The sequence below is a fragment of the Harmonia axyridis genome, chromosome 7 (assembly GCF_914767665.1).
Source record: "Harmonia axyridis chromosome 7, icHarAxyr1.1, whole genome shotgun sequence".
Classification (NCBI taxonomy): domain Eukaryota; kingdom Metazoa; phylum Arthropoda; class Insecta; order Coleoptera; family Coccinellidae; genus Harmonia; species Harmonia axyridis.
Window position 1 is genome coordinate 13,812,783 of NC_059507.1, and position 15,353 is coordinate 13,828,135.

General features: G+C 35.9%; 2 protein-coding genes across 2 annotated transcripts in view; both read left to right on the plus strand.

Moving 5' to 3' along the window:
• Positions 1-13,732, plus strand: part of LOC123683751 (out at first protein) — a 255,380-nt gene extending 241,648 nt beyond the window's left edge. Inside the window, exon 4 of the mRNA XM_045622624.1 lies at positions 11,544-13,732. Within this exon, the coding sequence (XP_045478580.1) occupies positions 11,544-11,860 (317 nt within the window). The 3' untranslated portion in view covers positions 11,861-13,732. The remainder of the gene's footprint in view (positions 1-11,543) is intronic.
• On the plus strand, positions 5,086-5,521 carry LOC123683753 (60S ribosomal protein L28-like). Its single transcript, XM_045622629.1, has one exon. It carries the CDS (start codon positions 5,108-5,110, stop codon positions 5,519-5,521), a length of 414 nt encoding a protein of 137 aa, XP_045478585.1. The 5' UTR covers positions 5,086-5,107.
• Positions 13,733-15,353: the final 1,621 nt, after the last annotated feature.

A 15,353-nucleotide genomic window follows, 5' to 3' on the forward strand; every position in this document is an offset into this window, starting at 1 on the left:
TCAGGAATGAAAAAGTTAGTCATGCCTCTATACCGATCACCATTGACTGTAACGTTCTGGCCATCATCGTTTCTGAAGATGATTCCACCAGCCCATAAAGCGCACCAAACAGCCAGTTTTTCTGGATGTAACGGTGTTTCGACGTACACTTAAGGATTAGCTTCACTCCAAATGCGGCTGTTTTGTTTGTTGACGTAGCCAAACCAAACTGAGAATAAATCACTCGACAGCTTTCAAATCGGTCACCATCTTGAAGAGTAATGCCAACTTAACGTTATATACCTCGAAAAAAAACACCCGTTAGCTTGAGCTTGACCTGAAATCAACTCAAGTTCAAGTCAAGTTGTAGTTTTTCAATTCAAGTATTTATTTATTAAGTAACATGACTTGAACTTGAGTTGATTTCAGTCAAGCTCAAGCTTTTTGAGCTTGGGTCAAGTAGCTTGAATATCAAGCCAAGCCGTGAATCCCTACTCAAACCTCAGAATCCCCTCTCGATTCGCCAGTGAACGCCACAATTCCCTCAACTAAATGTCTAAATAGTGAGGTGGCTACAAACCTCAACCATCACCTCTCGAATCCGCGCATGATGCAAGGAGCTACATTTGGCTTTTCTCGCTTCTTCAAAGCGACCTGTCCCGACTCCGGCTCATTATTTATTGAGGCTTGAATCCACGAGAATGTCACTGCGTTTCTATAATTAATCATCCAGATGGTTGCGCTGGTTCTGGCACCAGGACAGGCCGAGTGATATGGAATACCTTCCCGACTGCGGAGTTAGTTCATTAGATATACAAATGATTGATGTTCGCTGGACTGCACGTTCGGATTGGCCACTTCAATTAAGTGCAGCTACCGTGAGACAGTTCGAGGAAACAGTAATTAAAGGAATGGGCAACTTGATGGAGGATCGATTGTCCTTGATTAGTGGTTTGCATGGCTTTCGGTTCCTCAGGTGAAGGGGCAGCAAGGTGTGGAGGATTTTTGAGTGCTTGTTCCTTGAACAGATCGCTCTATCATGGGCACCTTCAGCAGGCACAACAGTTGTGGAACAGTTGTCAATATTCTGTGAATTTTCTGCTGGACGCATTCTGTCAGTTTACCCCACGGAGTAGTCGCCATCTTTGGTAGCGAATTTATTTTATGCTACTTTTTGTTAACATCTTGAGTAACTGACAGTTGACAGAATTTTCAACAGGTTATGCATTGATAGATTACCTATTGATTTGTGTTTATGCTACTTTTTGGTAACATCTTGAGTAACTGACAAGTGACAAAATTTTTAACAGATTATGCATTGCTAGATTGCCTGTCTGGTAGACTGAAAGTTACTGATTTAACTTTTAATGTGAAACATCCTATTTTATTGTGTTCAAAGCTTAATTACACAAAATTACTTTCCGAGTATAAACACCGCTAGCTTTTAAATCCTGGCCTTCAATCTTTACTATTTTCAAGTGGACAATTCTATGTAGGGATTCACGGCTTGGCTTGATTTTGAAGCTACTTGGCTTGAGGCTTCAGCTTGACTCGATTTTTAGTTAAGATCAAGTCAAGTGGTAGTTTTTCAATCTCAAGTCAAGTCAAGTATTAATTTATCAAGTACTCGAATCATATCAATCCATATCAATGATTTTTGGTAGTTTTATTGTGTAATGTCACATCGATGAAAAAATGATGAAATGAGAAGGAACCTTGCAAAAAACTCTTTTATTTATTAAACTTATTGTATAAAAGAACCGAAAATATCAACTTTTTTGAAATAGACATTAAATTAAATCACTATAAATCATAACAGAATAAAAAAATTAAGTTTCTCAATATTGAGAAACCTCCAGGTTTTGTTTGATTTCATAATTTTCCATCCAGGATCTAAGACACATAAGGCCGGCCATCCACGTACAGTTGAAACTGTCAGTTTCGACTGAACAGTTAAAACTGTCAGTCGAAACTCTACGTGAGTGGGTATTTCAGTCTCAGTTCAACTCGAATTTTTCAACTGAACAGTTCAACTGAGAGAAATGAAATTGTTCATATTTTTAACTGAAAGGTTTAACTGAACTGACAGTGTGTGGGGGTTCAACTGTGGAGTTCTCAGTTGATTTCGTGTCGAGCAAGGGTGCGCATCACAATGTCGCGTAAACATAACCAGGTTATAGTCGATTTTATCGAACTATATAGGTCGGAACATTGTTTATGGCAAGTGACATCGGCTGATTATCACGATTGCGCCAAAAAAGATGCGGCATACATCAGACGGGCGAAAAAGTTGGAAGAAATGGAACCTGGTACGACCAAGAAATAGTAATAGTAATTTTTGGTACACTGTTTCAGTCATGCGCAAATAATTGAGAAAATCTAATGGTTCTTCTCCTAATTCTCTCAATAAATTTATGTGTGAAGATAAATTTCTTTTTTGTAGCCACTGCTTGCACCACTGTTTATGCTTTCTCTTCTTTATTCTTGGTAAAATTGCAAAAATTAAACCGAGGACCGCCAGATCGTCGGAGCTTCTCGAATCCATCATGGAACAAACTGAATCTTTGAACTGCACATGTGTGCACATCTCAGTTCACAGTTGAAACTGACAGTTTTAACTGTTCAGTCGAAACTGACAGTTTCAACTGTACGTGGATGGCCGGCCTAAGGCATCTTATATTTTTGTCACCTAACCTATTGCGGGTTTTTGTAACTGTAAGAGCAACTCTGATCTTTCAGCAGGAGCTGATAAAAAATTCTTGGCAATTTGGACCAAGTTTGGAAAGATATTTCTGAAACAATATACCAAAATCTACCGATAGATTTCATAGAAGTGTGAGAAATCTACCAATAAATTCACACTGGCGAATGCTTCAGTCTCTCGGCGCTCGAGGAATCCCCTTATTTAGTCCAAGCGCGCACGAAATTGCAGAAATATATGCCGTGTGACGCGTGCATATAAAGCTCAAGTAATACCAAGTAGCTTGATATCGAGTCAAGCAATGAATATCTTAAATCAAACAAGTCAAGCTCAAGTGTGTAATTTAGTTGGTTAGAATGTCAAGCTACTTGGCTTGATGATTCTCTAATTCTATGAGCCTTTAGGTAGTTTAACGTTGGCAAAGGAATCAATTAAAAGTTGTTTGAGGTGTTTCAAATTTAATCCTGATCCCCTGTCATGTCCAGTCTGCTCAATGAAAGGGTTAGGCCTCGGTTGCCATTTAAGATACATATATAGTTGTCATTGATTATGCGAGCCCATATTCTATTATGAATAGAAAGGGTAGAGGATCTGAATTGTCGAAGTGTTATCTAACAATTTTTGTGTGTTTTTGACACTAAATTATTATAATAATTTGATGGAACTTGAGTTATGGAATATGAAACGCTCTTTTATTTTCTTTTTGAAGTTAACCGAATGACTCCCACATAAAGTATCAGATAAGTTCCTGAGAAAAACCGACATTATCTTCTTACTGCACTTTCAACGTATATAGTTTGTGGTTATCAGCTTTCCACGAAAAGCAAGTACGGGAGTGCTTTGTAAATCGATAAAAAGGATAGCAGTTGAGTTGAAACTAACTTGGACATTGGACACCGTTAGTTATTCCAAGGAACATATGGATGGAGTTTCAGGTTCTTGCTTACGATCTCAATGTAATCACATGTGAAACAATAATTGATTAGCGTTACTAAACAAGCTATTCATCGGACCACTCTTGGTAACCAGAGATCATTAGAATTGTAGAACGCGTCCATGCAGTCCGTGGTTTCGAAATTATTGTCCTATACCCATGATAATCCTGATATATCACGTGAATGGAAGTGTTGATTAACTCTGACATCCATTTGAACCGAAACTAATGTTAGATTTTAATCATTAAGCACGATCATATTGAACGAAATGTCACAAATTCCAATAATGAATTCCTGTCTTTTTCAATCACCAATTGAAATTCAAAAGAATAGGTATTCATTCCCTCATAATAGGTAGAAACCTTTGTCTACAGAAAGAAGGGTTGTTTATATCGTTCATATGAAGTTGAAAATTGGAGGTGTAGAATTTCATAACTCGAAATTCTGAAGGAATCTTGGAATTGTTGGAAATATATGTACAAGTCAACGACTCGCATTAGAGACTGATTTGAGACAACTCGATCTTTGGCTGATGAGTGGTTAGGAGAACAAGCTCCTGTAACTATCCGAACGGTTTACCTCCGGATAAGGTCTTTTGGACTACAGCATTATCGATCCCATCTTGTGTTAACTCTGACGGTTGAGCATCGCCGGCAACGATTACAAGGATGCAGATAACGTCAACATTGGAATGTGGAATGGCATCAGGTCGTCTATTCTGATGAATCTCGATTCTTCTTGGGTTCACAAGATGACCGAAGAAGGGTTAGACGACGTTGGGGAGAAAGACCTAAACCTCAGTTTGATGTTGAGCGTCATGTACACCGGACAGAAGGCGTTATGGTATGGGGTGCTATTGCACATGCAAGTAGGTCAGCTTTAGTCTTTATTTGAGGTAACATCACAGCGCTGCGTTACCTTCAATAAATAGTGGAGCCATATTTCCTCCCTTACCTTAATCGGCTCGAGAATCCAATATTTCAGTAAGATGAAGCCCGACCTCATGTTGCCAGACTTAGTTTGAACTTTTTCGAAGCGACCCATGTGAATGTTTTGCCATGGCCGACCAGATCCCCCAATCTTCCACCCATAGAGAATGTTTGGAACATCATGGGTAGAAGGTTTGGAAATTTACCCTAGCCCCCACGGACTTTGGCGGCTCTGAGTGGGTAGACAGTTAGCTTGGGATAGTATCCCTCAAGAAGAAATAGACCATCTTATTGCATCAATGCCGAGACGTGTTGGGGAGTGTATAGATAATCGCGGTGGACAAACACATTATTAAAAAATTCATCAAAAAAATTGTAAACCTTTCGTTTTTTTTCTCCAAATTTCTTTATATATTATGCTATCTATGTTTTACCAAAAAAAAATCAAAAATTAAAATTTAAAATGCCCCTTCTAGGTGTTATAGTTTCTTTGTCAGTTAGTATATATCTTCTGAGTTCTCTTTAAGTCCTTTTTTCTGTCTAATAAATAAAAGTCGGGCAAAATGTCGTCCCATCTAGTTTGGAGTATTATCAGGAATAATAATGCCTTCTTATTCAAGAAGAGGAATATCAGCAAACCCTTCAGTACAGAACCTAGCAACCTCACAAACTTGAACTCCTACAGGTATAATAGAATTATCCACAAAAAGACTGTTGATATTGTTGATGGACCTGACGAGAAAGGATTCACCGTAGTCTGTCAGAGACCTAGGAAACAGAATGAGCCTAAAGAGAGGACAATCAAAACAACCTTCAAATCTGGACCAAAAAAGTCTCTCTATAAACTCAAGAAGCTCTTGAAGAGTGATCGTTACCGTACTGATCTGACTAAGGTAGCATTGCGTAGGGCTAGTGCTGTCTTGAGGTCTCAAAAACCCAGAAGAGAGTACCAACCTAAGAAAGTTGTTGAGGAATAGAAATATGTTGAAAAAATATCTCCTAAGTTGTGAGAGTTATGAAACACCAATCGAAAATGTCACCTCAAAACAAGAAATTCTAATAGCAACCTCCTACTGTGGATGCATCATTTAAGAGCTGGTTAAGAATACTGTACAATGATATTTTGGCACTCTGCTCAATCATTTGATACCACCTAGATCCAACATATTGCCGGAAGCTGCACATTCCAAAAGGGTCTTCTACAACCCACAAAAGTCCTATTTATGTCCGAAGGCATGAGCATCGAAACAATCCGAATGAAGAATGTGACAAGATATACATTATTATTATTCCCACTATGCCTAACAGACGGATATTACACTGTCCATTAAGGTGGCTGCAACTATCAGGATCCTGAGTTACGACTGCCCGTATCCGTCCACACAGAGCGATAATTAATATGACGATCAAACTGAGCTGACCCGATAATAAATCTGTGACACAGCCAACCCCTGTATTTCACCCAGATAATGACAGGATCGTGTTCTCGATCATGAATCGAATGAGTTTGTCATAATAATATAGATTCGACCTATCAATGTGGGCTCTGGCGGTTTGATACGTACCTAGGTTCGCATATTGATGCTGCTGATGCTGCTTGGTTTACTCTACTGGGTGGGCCTTGTTTCGTAGTTTTTGGATATGAAGTGTACTCAAGTGCAAAAAAACGCAACAAGTTGATATTTTGTCAAATTTGAAGTCTCAATTTTGAGAATTTTTTCAGTAAATTGTAGATTAAATTATTAATTTCAACTTACATATTCACCATTGGTAAATGCTGGCTACCTCTTCTTCAGGTGCCGTCTTCGTTCCGAAGTTTGGCTATCATCAAAGCTTAGCCTATTCTCGATACTGCAGATCTAAACAACTGGCAGTTGTTTCAATTGTACCATTCTCTCAAGTTCTTCAACCATGAATTTCTTCTTCTTCCTATTGATCTTTTGCCCATTATCTTTTCCTGGACAATAAGCTGCAGCAATGCTGGTTTATTAGTATCTATACAGGGACAGTTAGAAGTTTGTTGTTAACCCCTAATCATTTCGACAGATTGCTGAAACTATCAACCCACATTTTTCAATGCAAAAATCACTAAACGATATTTATAGAATTATTTCATTGATTTCGATAAATGAATGAAAATAATGTATAATACTCGTAGAGAAGGCTCATTCTACCACTCGTTCGTTAAAAAACTCGCCACTGCCCTCTAATAATTTGAGGAAATCAAGAACGGTTTTCCTTCAGGGGTTATCGAAATGAATATAATATTGAAATAGTATATTGTGCAACAAGTGCGGAAAGTCCAACTTGTCCCACGAGTGTGGAACAGTGTGACCATCTTTCGAAAAGCGAATCTACTACGAGGATGATAGAAATCTACTAAAATCTACTATCAGCTTTGCGCATGCGCATAACCATATTTGAAAGCTATCTGTGAAGTTTGATGATACTGAAATTAGGTAGCAGCGTATACTGTTTTTGAAGGTTCCTTCAACCATTATTTCAAATAAAAATCTTTAAATACATTGTTATTTGAAACATATACTATTTTCCATAAAAATTATCAATTATATTTAAAGCTGACAAAATACTGATTCAAATATAAAATGAATAAATAAATAAAGTCTTTATTCATAGCATTATCACATAAAGTAAATTTATATATCTCGACATATTATTGGCCCCTATATAAATTATCGTCAACAGTGTAAAAAATATATCTAAACAATATACATATTTTAAAATATATACAAAAATACAATATATAAAAGTATAGTCAGAAAATCAATAAAATAATGCTGTATACATAAAATTGAAAAAAAGAGCATATATTGAACTAACCATTTATATCGGAAAGATTCATATTTTCATAAAGTGTATTTTTATTCATCATATTCAACATTTCTGAATCTAGAGTAAATTCGCAACATCACGCAACAAGCTTCTTTCTTTAGCATGTAGAATCGAAGCAACATAATCTACTATGAAAAATTTATCTACCATGGGTGGCCTGAAATCTACTATAATAGTAGATTTCTACTATAGATGGTCACACTGATGTGGAAGTTTGTGGCCAGAACCTGAAAGGCGAGTGCCGCAAGCACACGAGTGAGAAAATTTTTTCCTACAACTGCTATTGGAGCTCAACATTTCTCGGCTTCAATTCGTACGGCACCCAATTTCCTTGTTTCTGAATCATTGCCGTGACTTTCAGGCATTTTAAAATGGCTTGTTGCGTCACTCCCAAAGATCCTGCCAATTCTTGTTGCGTTTGACATGAGTACGTTCGAGAGTTATCGTCTTTACGAATGGATGAACACAAGGAAATTGGAGGATGAAGATATCAGGTAGTCGAACCATACTCGGGTCAAAAACTTGATATTAAAGGCTTTGTAATCTAGAATAATGGTTTCAATTCTTACGAGTATGAGCTCAAAGCTGGCGTTTCGCAAGGATCTAATCTAGGTCCATTATCATTTGTCATCTTTATAAAGACGAAATGAACCAAAACAGAAAACTTCAGAGACAACTATGATTCCAAATATACAAAACACGGAATTCTAAAACCGAGACTATATAAATAATGAACAACTTAGGGCTTTCAGCTTACACAAGCTCTTGACTGACACATCCATTTCTAGTAAGAGTGAAAAATAAAGTTGGGGAAACTATTCAAAATGTTTAATAATCAGTTAATGTTTGGAAAATATCTTGAAGATACCAGATACTACTGTGTAGACCATTAATAACGTTGAAAAACCAAAAATTACTCCATTCTGGAGTATTCTTCATAGCTTACTCAATTTCAAAACTATGTATTGCCCACACTGTGAGAAATATTATTCCACAAAGCTCTTTGTCCACACCTCACTTCGTAGACCAATGAAATTGGGCTTTTGAGAAGTCGTTTCTATGGAAACGCAAGAACAAGGACAGATACTGTCAATGAAGGCGTTTCTAAATGAATCACGTACATTACTTGTATTATTGAAATTTGTGCAGTTGTAAGAAACGTATAGTGTGCAACATGTGAAGAAAGTCCTTTTCTCACTCGCGTATTTGCGGCACTCGCCTTTCAGGCTCGTGAAACTTCCACACTCGTGAGAAAAGTTGGACTTTCCCCAATTGTTGCACAATATATTTTATTTCCCCCAACTGCACAAATTTAAATAATTCAAGTAATGTACCTACTTCAATTCAAAATGGCCTTCGTTGGCAGTATCTGTTCATTTCTTGCGTTTACATCGAAACGACTTCTCAAAAGCCCAATTTCATTGGTCTACCAACGAGGTGTGGGCAAAGTGCCGTGTGAAATAATAGTTCTCACAGTATGAGCAAAACATAATTTTATAATTGAGTAAGCTATGAAGAATACGCTATTTTTCATAGCTGTCATAGGAAAAGTTCTTCTCTCACTCCTGTGTTTGCGGCACTTGCCTTTCAGGCTCTTGCCACAAATTTCCGCACCCGTGAGAAAAGTTGGGCTTTCCTCACTTGTTGCACAATATCATATATAATACTCGTACAGAAGGCTCATTCTACCTCGTTCATTGAATTTTGAACTCGTGATAAGAATATCAATGCCTTCTGGCTTGTTTTATATACAGAGTGGCTACTTTTTCAATGGGATTGTATTTTTTAAACCATAAGAGTTAGAAGGTCGGTCAAATGGAGAAAAAGTTGCATGCATAGAAGCATTATCAAGCAGTTCAAACAAATCGAAATTATCAGGGCCGGTTATTGAGATATCATAAGAAAAGTGAATTATGTCATTTTGATTTTTCTTTTTTTCCCACTTTATTTCAAATATTATCAAAAAATGTGACAGGAATTTTTTATTCAACAGAAAATTGTTCTCAATTTGACGTAATCAGACTTCGTATCCAACGTTTCGTGCTCTCTGGGGCACCCTCAACCTCATTTTTTTCAATACGGACCTGTATATTTTATGACACTTTTCGAAATAACTTTCAACGCTGAATTCAACGATATATCATACAATGTCATTCAAACTTGATTTTCAGGTCATTTTGGCCCTTATCCAATTTTCTTTGGGTCGGATCTGTAGTGAATGCAATTTATCAAAAACTGCTGTTAATAAAATAGTCAAGAGACGCGAATACAATGATTTTAAATTTGAATACCAAGCCTTGCAAAACTTATATCGTAATGATATCAAAATAAAGTTCGATTCTGTAATTTGTTTCGACGGAACAAATGACAAATCCAACAATAGTGATTTCTCGCGAGAAGATTGAGAATGTATTGGAAGGTATTCAAGAAGACCAAATAGCAAATGAATAAGAAGTATGGGTTCCAGAACCGTTAAGTGCATTTTACAAAATGGTGGACATTTCGACCACTTACTTCATTCATTTTCATTCACTTTCGAATAATCATTCGATTTTTCTTTCATTAAATGATAATTCGTTTAATTAATATGAATTGAAATATGTAAATAATTATTACTTGTTTCTTGATTTGATTCTGATATGTTCCATTTAGTTCAAGATGAGTTAGTTGATTTTCTCATCGAAATGTATTGGATGTTGTTAATTAAACTAAAGGTACCTAAATGTAATACAGATCCGACCCAAAGAAATTTGGATAAGGGTCAAAATCACCTGAAAATCAACTTTGAATGACATTGTATGATATATCGTTGAATTCAGCGTTAAAAGTTATTTCGAAAAGTGTCATAAAATATACAGGTCCGTATTGAAGAAAATGAGGTTGAGGGTGGCCCAGAGAGCACGAAACGTTGGATACGAAATCTGATTACGTCAAATTGAGAACAATTTACTGTCGAATAAAAAATTCCTGTCACATTTTTTGATAATATTTGAAATAAAGTGGGAAAACAAGAAAAATCAAAATGACAGAATTTACTTTTTTATGATATCTCAATAACCGGCCCTGATAATCTCGATTTGTTTGAACTGCTTGATAATGCTTCTATGCATGCAACTTTTTCACCATTTGACCGACCTTCTAACTCTTATTGTTTAAAAGTTACCAATACAATCCCATTGAAAAAGTGGCCACCCTGTATAACTAAACTGAGAATTTGAGAAAATTGCGAACGATTTTCCTTCAAATACCATTTCTTTGACCCAACTGTCGATAATAAATCAGGACTTTATGCTCATCGTCTGTGAGAAATAATGATCATAGAAAATGACGTTTGTTCCAACATACGTCATACCATTATTCCTTTACACAATACGACATTTTCAACTCCTCCAAACATCTATTTCCAAATGGCCTCTACACGATTCAGAGAAGTATCATAATAATAACAATAACAGTTTCACGAATCGTAGTAATGAGAGACCTGTATAAACTCTATATAAAGTCGTTGAAACCAACTAACTGAACAGCAACTGTCTTACCACCATCCTTTGTTTGTCCGAGTTGGACACTTTAATCGGAAGGTTTCCAGATTATTTAGGTGATAAGATATTTTGAAAACAATTCTCTTGTGACTTCTGTAATTTCATGAAGGATCTTCTCGCCGATTTAATACCAATATTCGATTACAAATTTGAATAATACTCAAAAATATTCTTTTTGGGTTTTGAAGTTCCCAACTGAAATGAAATTAATATTTTCTTGAATCAACAGAAATAATTCAAAAATATACAGGGCGAGTTTTTACTTGTTGTTTTGACTTTTTGGTTCTATCGAAGGAAATGATTCTCGAGGTTTTCATTGAAGTATGGAATCTTGACAGAACACAAAATTCCGTCCACGTCTTTCAGTTCATTCGTTATGACCATTACATTCAATAAAAAATACCAGATATTCAAAGAATATTTCGCCATTTCAAAAAATAAAAGTACCTATTCCTCATATAAGAATCTACTGTTGGATTATATGTACAAGACAAAGACTCACCCTGTATACATAGATTTTTATGTTGTCTGATCTAACTCGTCTGTCAATAATCTAGATCTACATGAACATCCCAATAATTTAATGATGTTTTTTTTGTTACAGGAATTCCAGTAACAACATACCTGAAAGCTTTGAGAAAGCTGCCCAAAACCAAGCAACGTTCGGTGAAAAATGAAGTGGCTGATTCTCCCAAAAATAACATCGAAAGTTGCACGGGTTCCAAGAAAATGTGGCTACCCTGCAACTGTCATCTCGAAATCTGCATCGGTTGGTACCCATGCAGCTTGAAATACTGTAAAGGAAAAGGACAGACGAAAAATTCCTACGTTACTTACAGATGCGGCATCAAAACCTGCAGGAAATGTCATTTATTCTCCTATTACATCAAAGAAAAGGAACAATGTATGTGGGATGAATGACCCACGAAAAAAACAACGAAAGTTTTTTAATACAACTGCCTTAATACGGAAAGATTCGGACCAAATATCAAATACAAAAATTGAGAATCGAACAAAAATGATTGAAGAATATTGAAATTAAGCTTGGTTTGTAGATGAAGCAAATAAAATGTTCATAATATCAATTAACAATGGAAACCAAACTTACGATGCTTTTTTAGAAAGGAGGACATACATAATAATAAATTACACGTTGACGTACAATATAAAATTATTATGATCGATATTCTTCATTATCATTTGGTTCTTTCTCTTTTTCCGTGTATTATAAAATGAAGATGCTAGTGCAGTTTTTCAAAATACTGTTAAATTGTATTGAGGATAAATTATGGTTAGGAAAAAATTAACAATTTTTTAACAGTACTTCATTAAGTACAACATTACGAAATATTGAAGCGTTATAATCGTTAAAGTTCAACTACTTTGTAATCCTTCTACCTCTTGTATAGTCTTCGTTTCGTTTATACTTTTTGCTTCCTATCACATTTGAGTCCTACACAGATATAATATTTATTTTACGAATAAACTATATTATATTATCTCTTATGACAAATATATAATGCTTTGAAAGTTATAGTTTATGAAAGAATGTGCATATGTTCTTATTTCTATTCGCTCTTTTCTTATTGTTGGATTAAGCAATAGTAACTTGTAGGTATATGGCCATATTTATTTTTTTAGGAAAGTCTTGCAAATTGTAGGTAATTGACATTTGTATATATATTCACGACAAAATTTTGTGAAAATTTTATTTGAAGATGATTATTATTTTCAACAGTAATATTTTTTATCCATAACAATACTATTTTTTTTAATGAAATTTGACTTTGATAATTTTGAGTAATATGAGGTGCCCTTGTTTGGAGTTCGGCAATAAATTAATTACTTCTTCTGAATTATGTCACTAGAAGTTTTCAAAGTGAAGTATTTAAAACTCATCGCCGTAGATTCATATGAAAGTTACAGGTGTAGTAAAAAAAATCCATTATTTTTGCATGAAAAACAATAATGATCTGATTAAGGTCAAATATGCGCTGTTTTGTTCGATAACTTGTTGCCATTTTGAAGGTAATATAATTATGCCTCTCTCATAGAAGCCCTAGTCCATATTGGCCAAAAATTGGCACAGTTGAAGCGAATTTTCGCCGTCATCTAAGAAAAACTGTAAAATATAGCGTATTTTCGCTTTGTTAGTGTCCTTCTTTGACACGCGCTCAAACTAAACTGAGTCAACTAATCACAAAACTATCAGAAAATTTTTTGTAGTACGAAATCTCATCTATCTAACTCCATCTAATGGAACTAAATCCGACTTTCACAAAGCGACATACAGTTAACTATAGCCGTCTATGGAAAAATTCTTTTTACTACACCCAATTATAGACTTTTGAAGATATCCTTGAAACAGCAATTTGTTTTTGATTCAAAACTTGCTTTCAATGTGTATAAAGAATACATCTCCTAGATATAGCTATAGAGAGTTCAATTCGGTTAGACTATTTAAAATAAGACTGACTCATCACATTCCAAGTACGTAGAAAATCATCTTGATAGCATGGTTTGAAATATTTTATTTATATTGTTAATCGAATTTTGTTTCAACTGTGAAACTGATTAATAGATTGCTTATCTGTTGGGAACTTATGTTTATGTAATCTACTTCATAGTGTTCATTAATCAGTTTCATACTGTTGTAATTGTCAATGTGCCAGTTCATAGCCTTTATTATTTGATTCGCGAAAATCAATCAATAAGAAACTTAGACGAATAGGTTGTAATAAAATATATAGAATACTGAAATTTCATAGTTTTAATAAATGTATTTTTCACAGATTTAAATTGTTATGATTTCAAAGATCTATTGCCCGAAAGATCCTTCCTACAACGGTAGACATCTCAAAGTGTTTCTAGAGATTTTTCTCGCCAACTTGGCACCACTGATGACTTCTATTCAGGCGCGGATCCAGGCCCCACTTTTGGGGGGGAACTTTTAGATACTCAAAATACTGAAAATGTGGACCCCAGACACTTCCGCCATTTTGGGACGTCATTTTTTTTGTCGTTCATTAATATGGGTTTTTGCAAAATGTATTGAAGGTGAAATTTTTGCTGATCTTGTAATTATTTGAGCTTTAGTATGTCAAATTCTAGAAGGGCCGGCAAAATTTAAGAGGTGCCTGGGCCATTTGGGGGGGGCACGTTCCCCCAGTCCCCCCCCCTCCTGGATCCGCGCCTGCTTCTATTTGGTCAATTAAAAAGTCCCCGGTCTGATGCTTAGATGGCGGTGCTAGTATTAAATCTATATGGTTTTTAGTTCAAACGATACGGGTCAAAATTTGACAGCATGACTTTCGTCATTTGAATAATGATGAAAAAAAAGAATTTCGTGTTCTGATAAAATATTGCTTTTTGAAGGGAAAATACAGTTGAAAGCAAAATCTTGGCTTGATGAAGAGTTTCCGGGGTTTGCACCAGGAAAATCAACCATCATTGATTGATATGCTAAGGTAAAACGTGGTGAAATGAACACCGAAGATGAAGAACGCAGTGGACGCCCAAAAGAGGCTGTCACCGACGAAAAAATCAAAACAGTTCACAAAATAATTTTGAATGACCGTAAAGTGAAGTTGATCGAGATAGCAGACATTGTGAAGATATCATCTGAACTTGTACATCATATCATTCACGAATATTTGTACATGAGAAAGTTGTGTGCAAAATGGGTGCCGCGCGAGCTCACAATCGATCAAAAGCAACAACGTGTTAATGATTCTGAGCAAAGTTTGAAGCTGTTTAATTGCAATAAACCTGACTTTTTGCATCGATATGTGACAATGGATGAAACATGGCTCCATAATTTCACTCCAGGGTCCAATCGACAGTCAGCTGAGTGGACTGCAAACGATGAACCGAATCCAAGCGAGGAAAAACACAACAGTCAGCTGGTAAGGTTATGGCATCAGTATTCTGGGATGCGCAAGTGCAATACTCATTGATAATCTCCAAAAGGGCCAGACCATCAACAGCGATTATTATATAGCGTTATTGGATCGTTTAAAGGATGAAATCGTTAAAAAACGGCCCCATTTGAAGAATAAAGGTTTTTTTTCATCAAGACAAGGCGCCGTGTCACGAATCGATGAAAACAATGGCAAAATTGCATGAATTGGGCTTCGAATTGCTTCTGCATCCACCTTATTTGCCAGATCTGACCCCCAGCGACTTTTTCCTGTTCGCAGACCTCAAAAGAATGCTCGTTGGAAAGAAATTTAGCGCCAATGAAGAAGTAATCGCCGAAACTGAGGCCTATTTTGAAGCGACAATAGTACTACAAAAATGATATCGAAAAGTTGGAAGATCGCTATAATCGCTGTATCGCCCTCGAATTGTGCCGAAAAAATGTGTTTCACTATAGTAGACCGAGGACTTTTCAATTGGTCTGTTATAATACTCT

Coding starts and splice junctions, on each gene's coding strand:
- LOC123683753 (XM_045622629.1), top strand. CDS start 5,108: ATGTCGTCCCATCTAGTTTGGAGTATTATCAGGAATAATAATGCCTTC.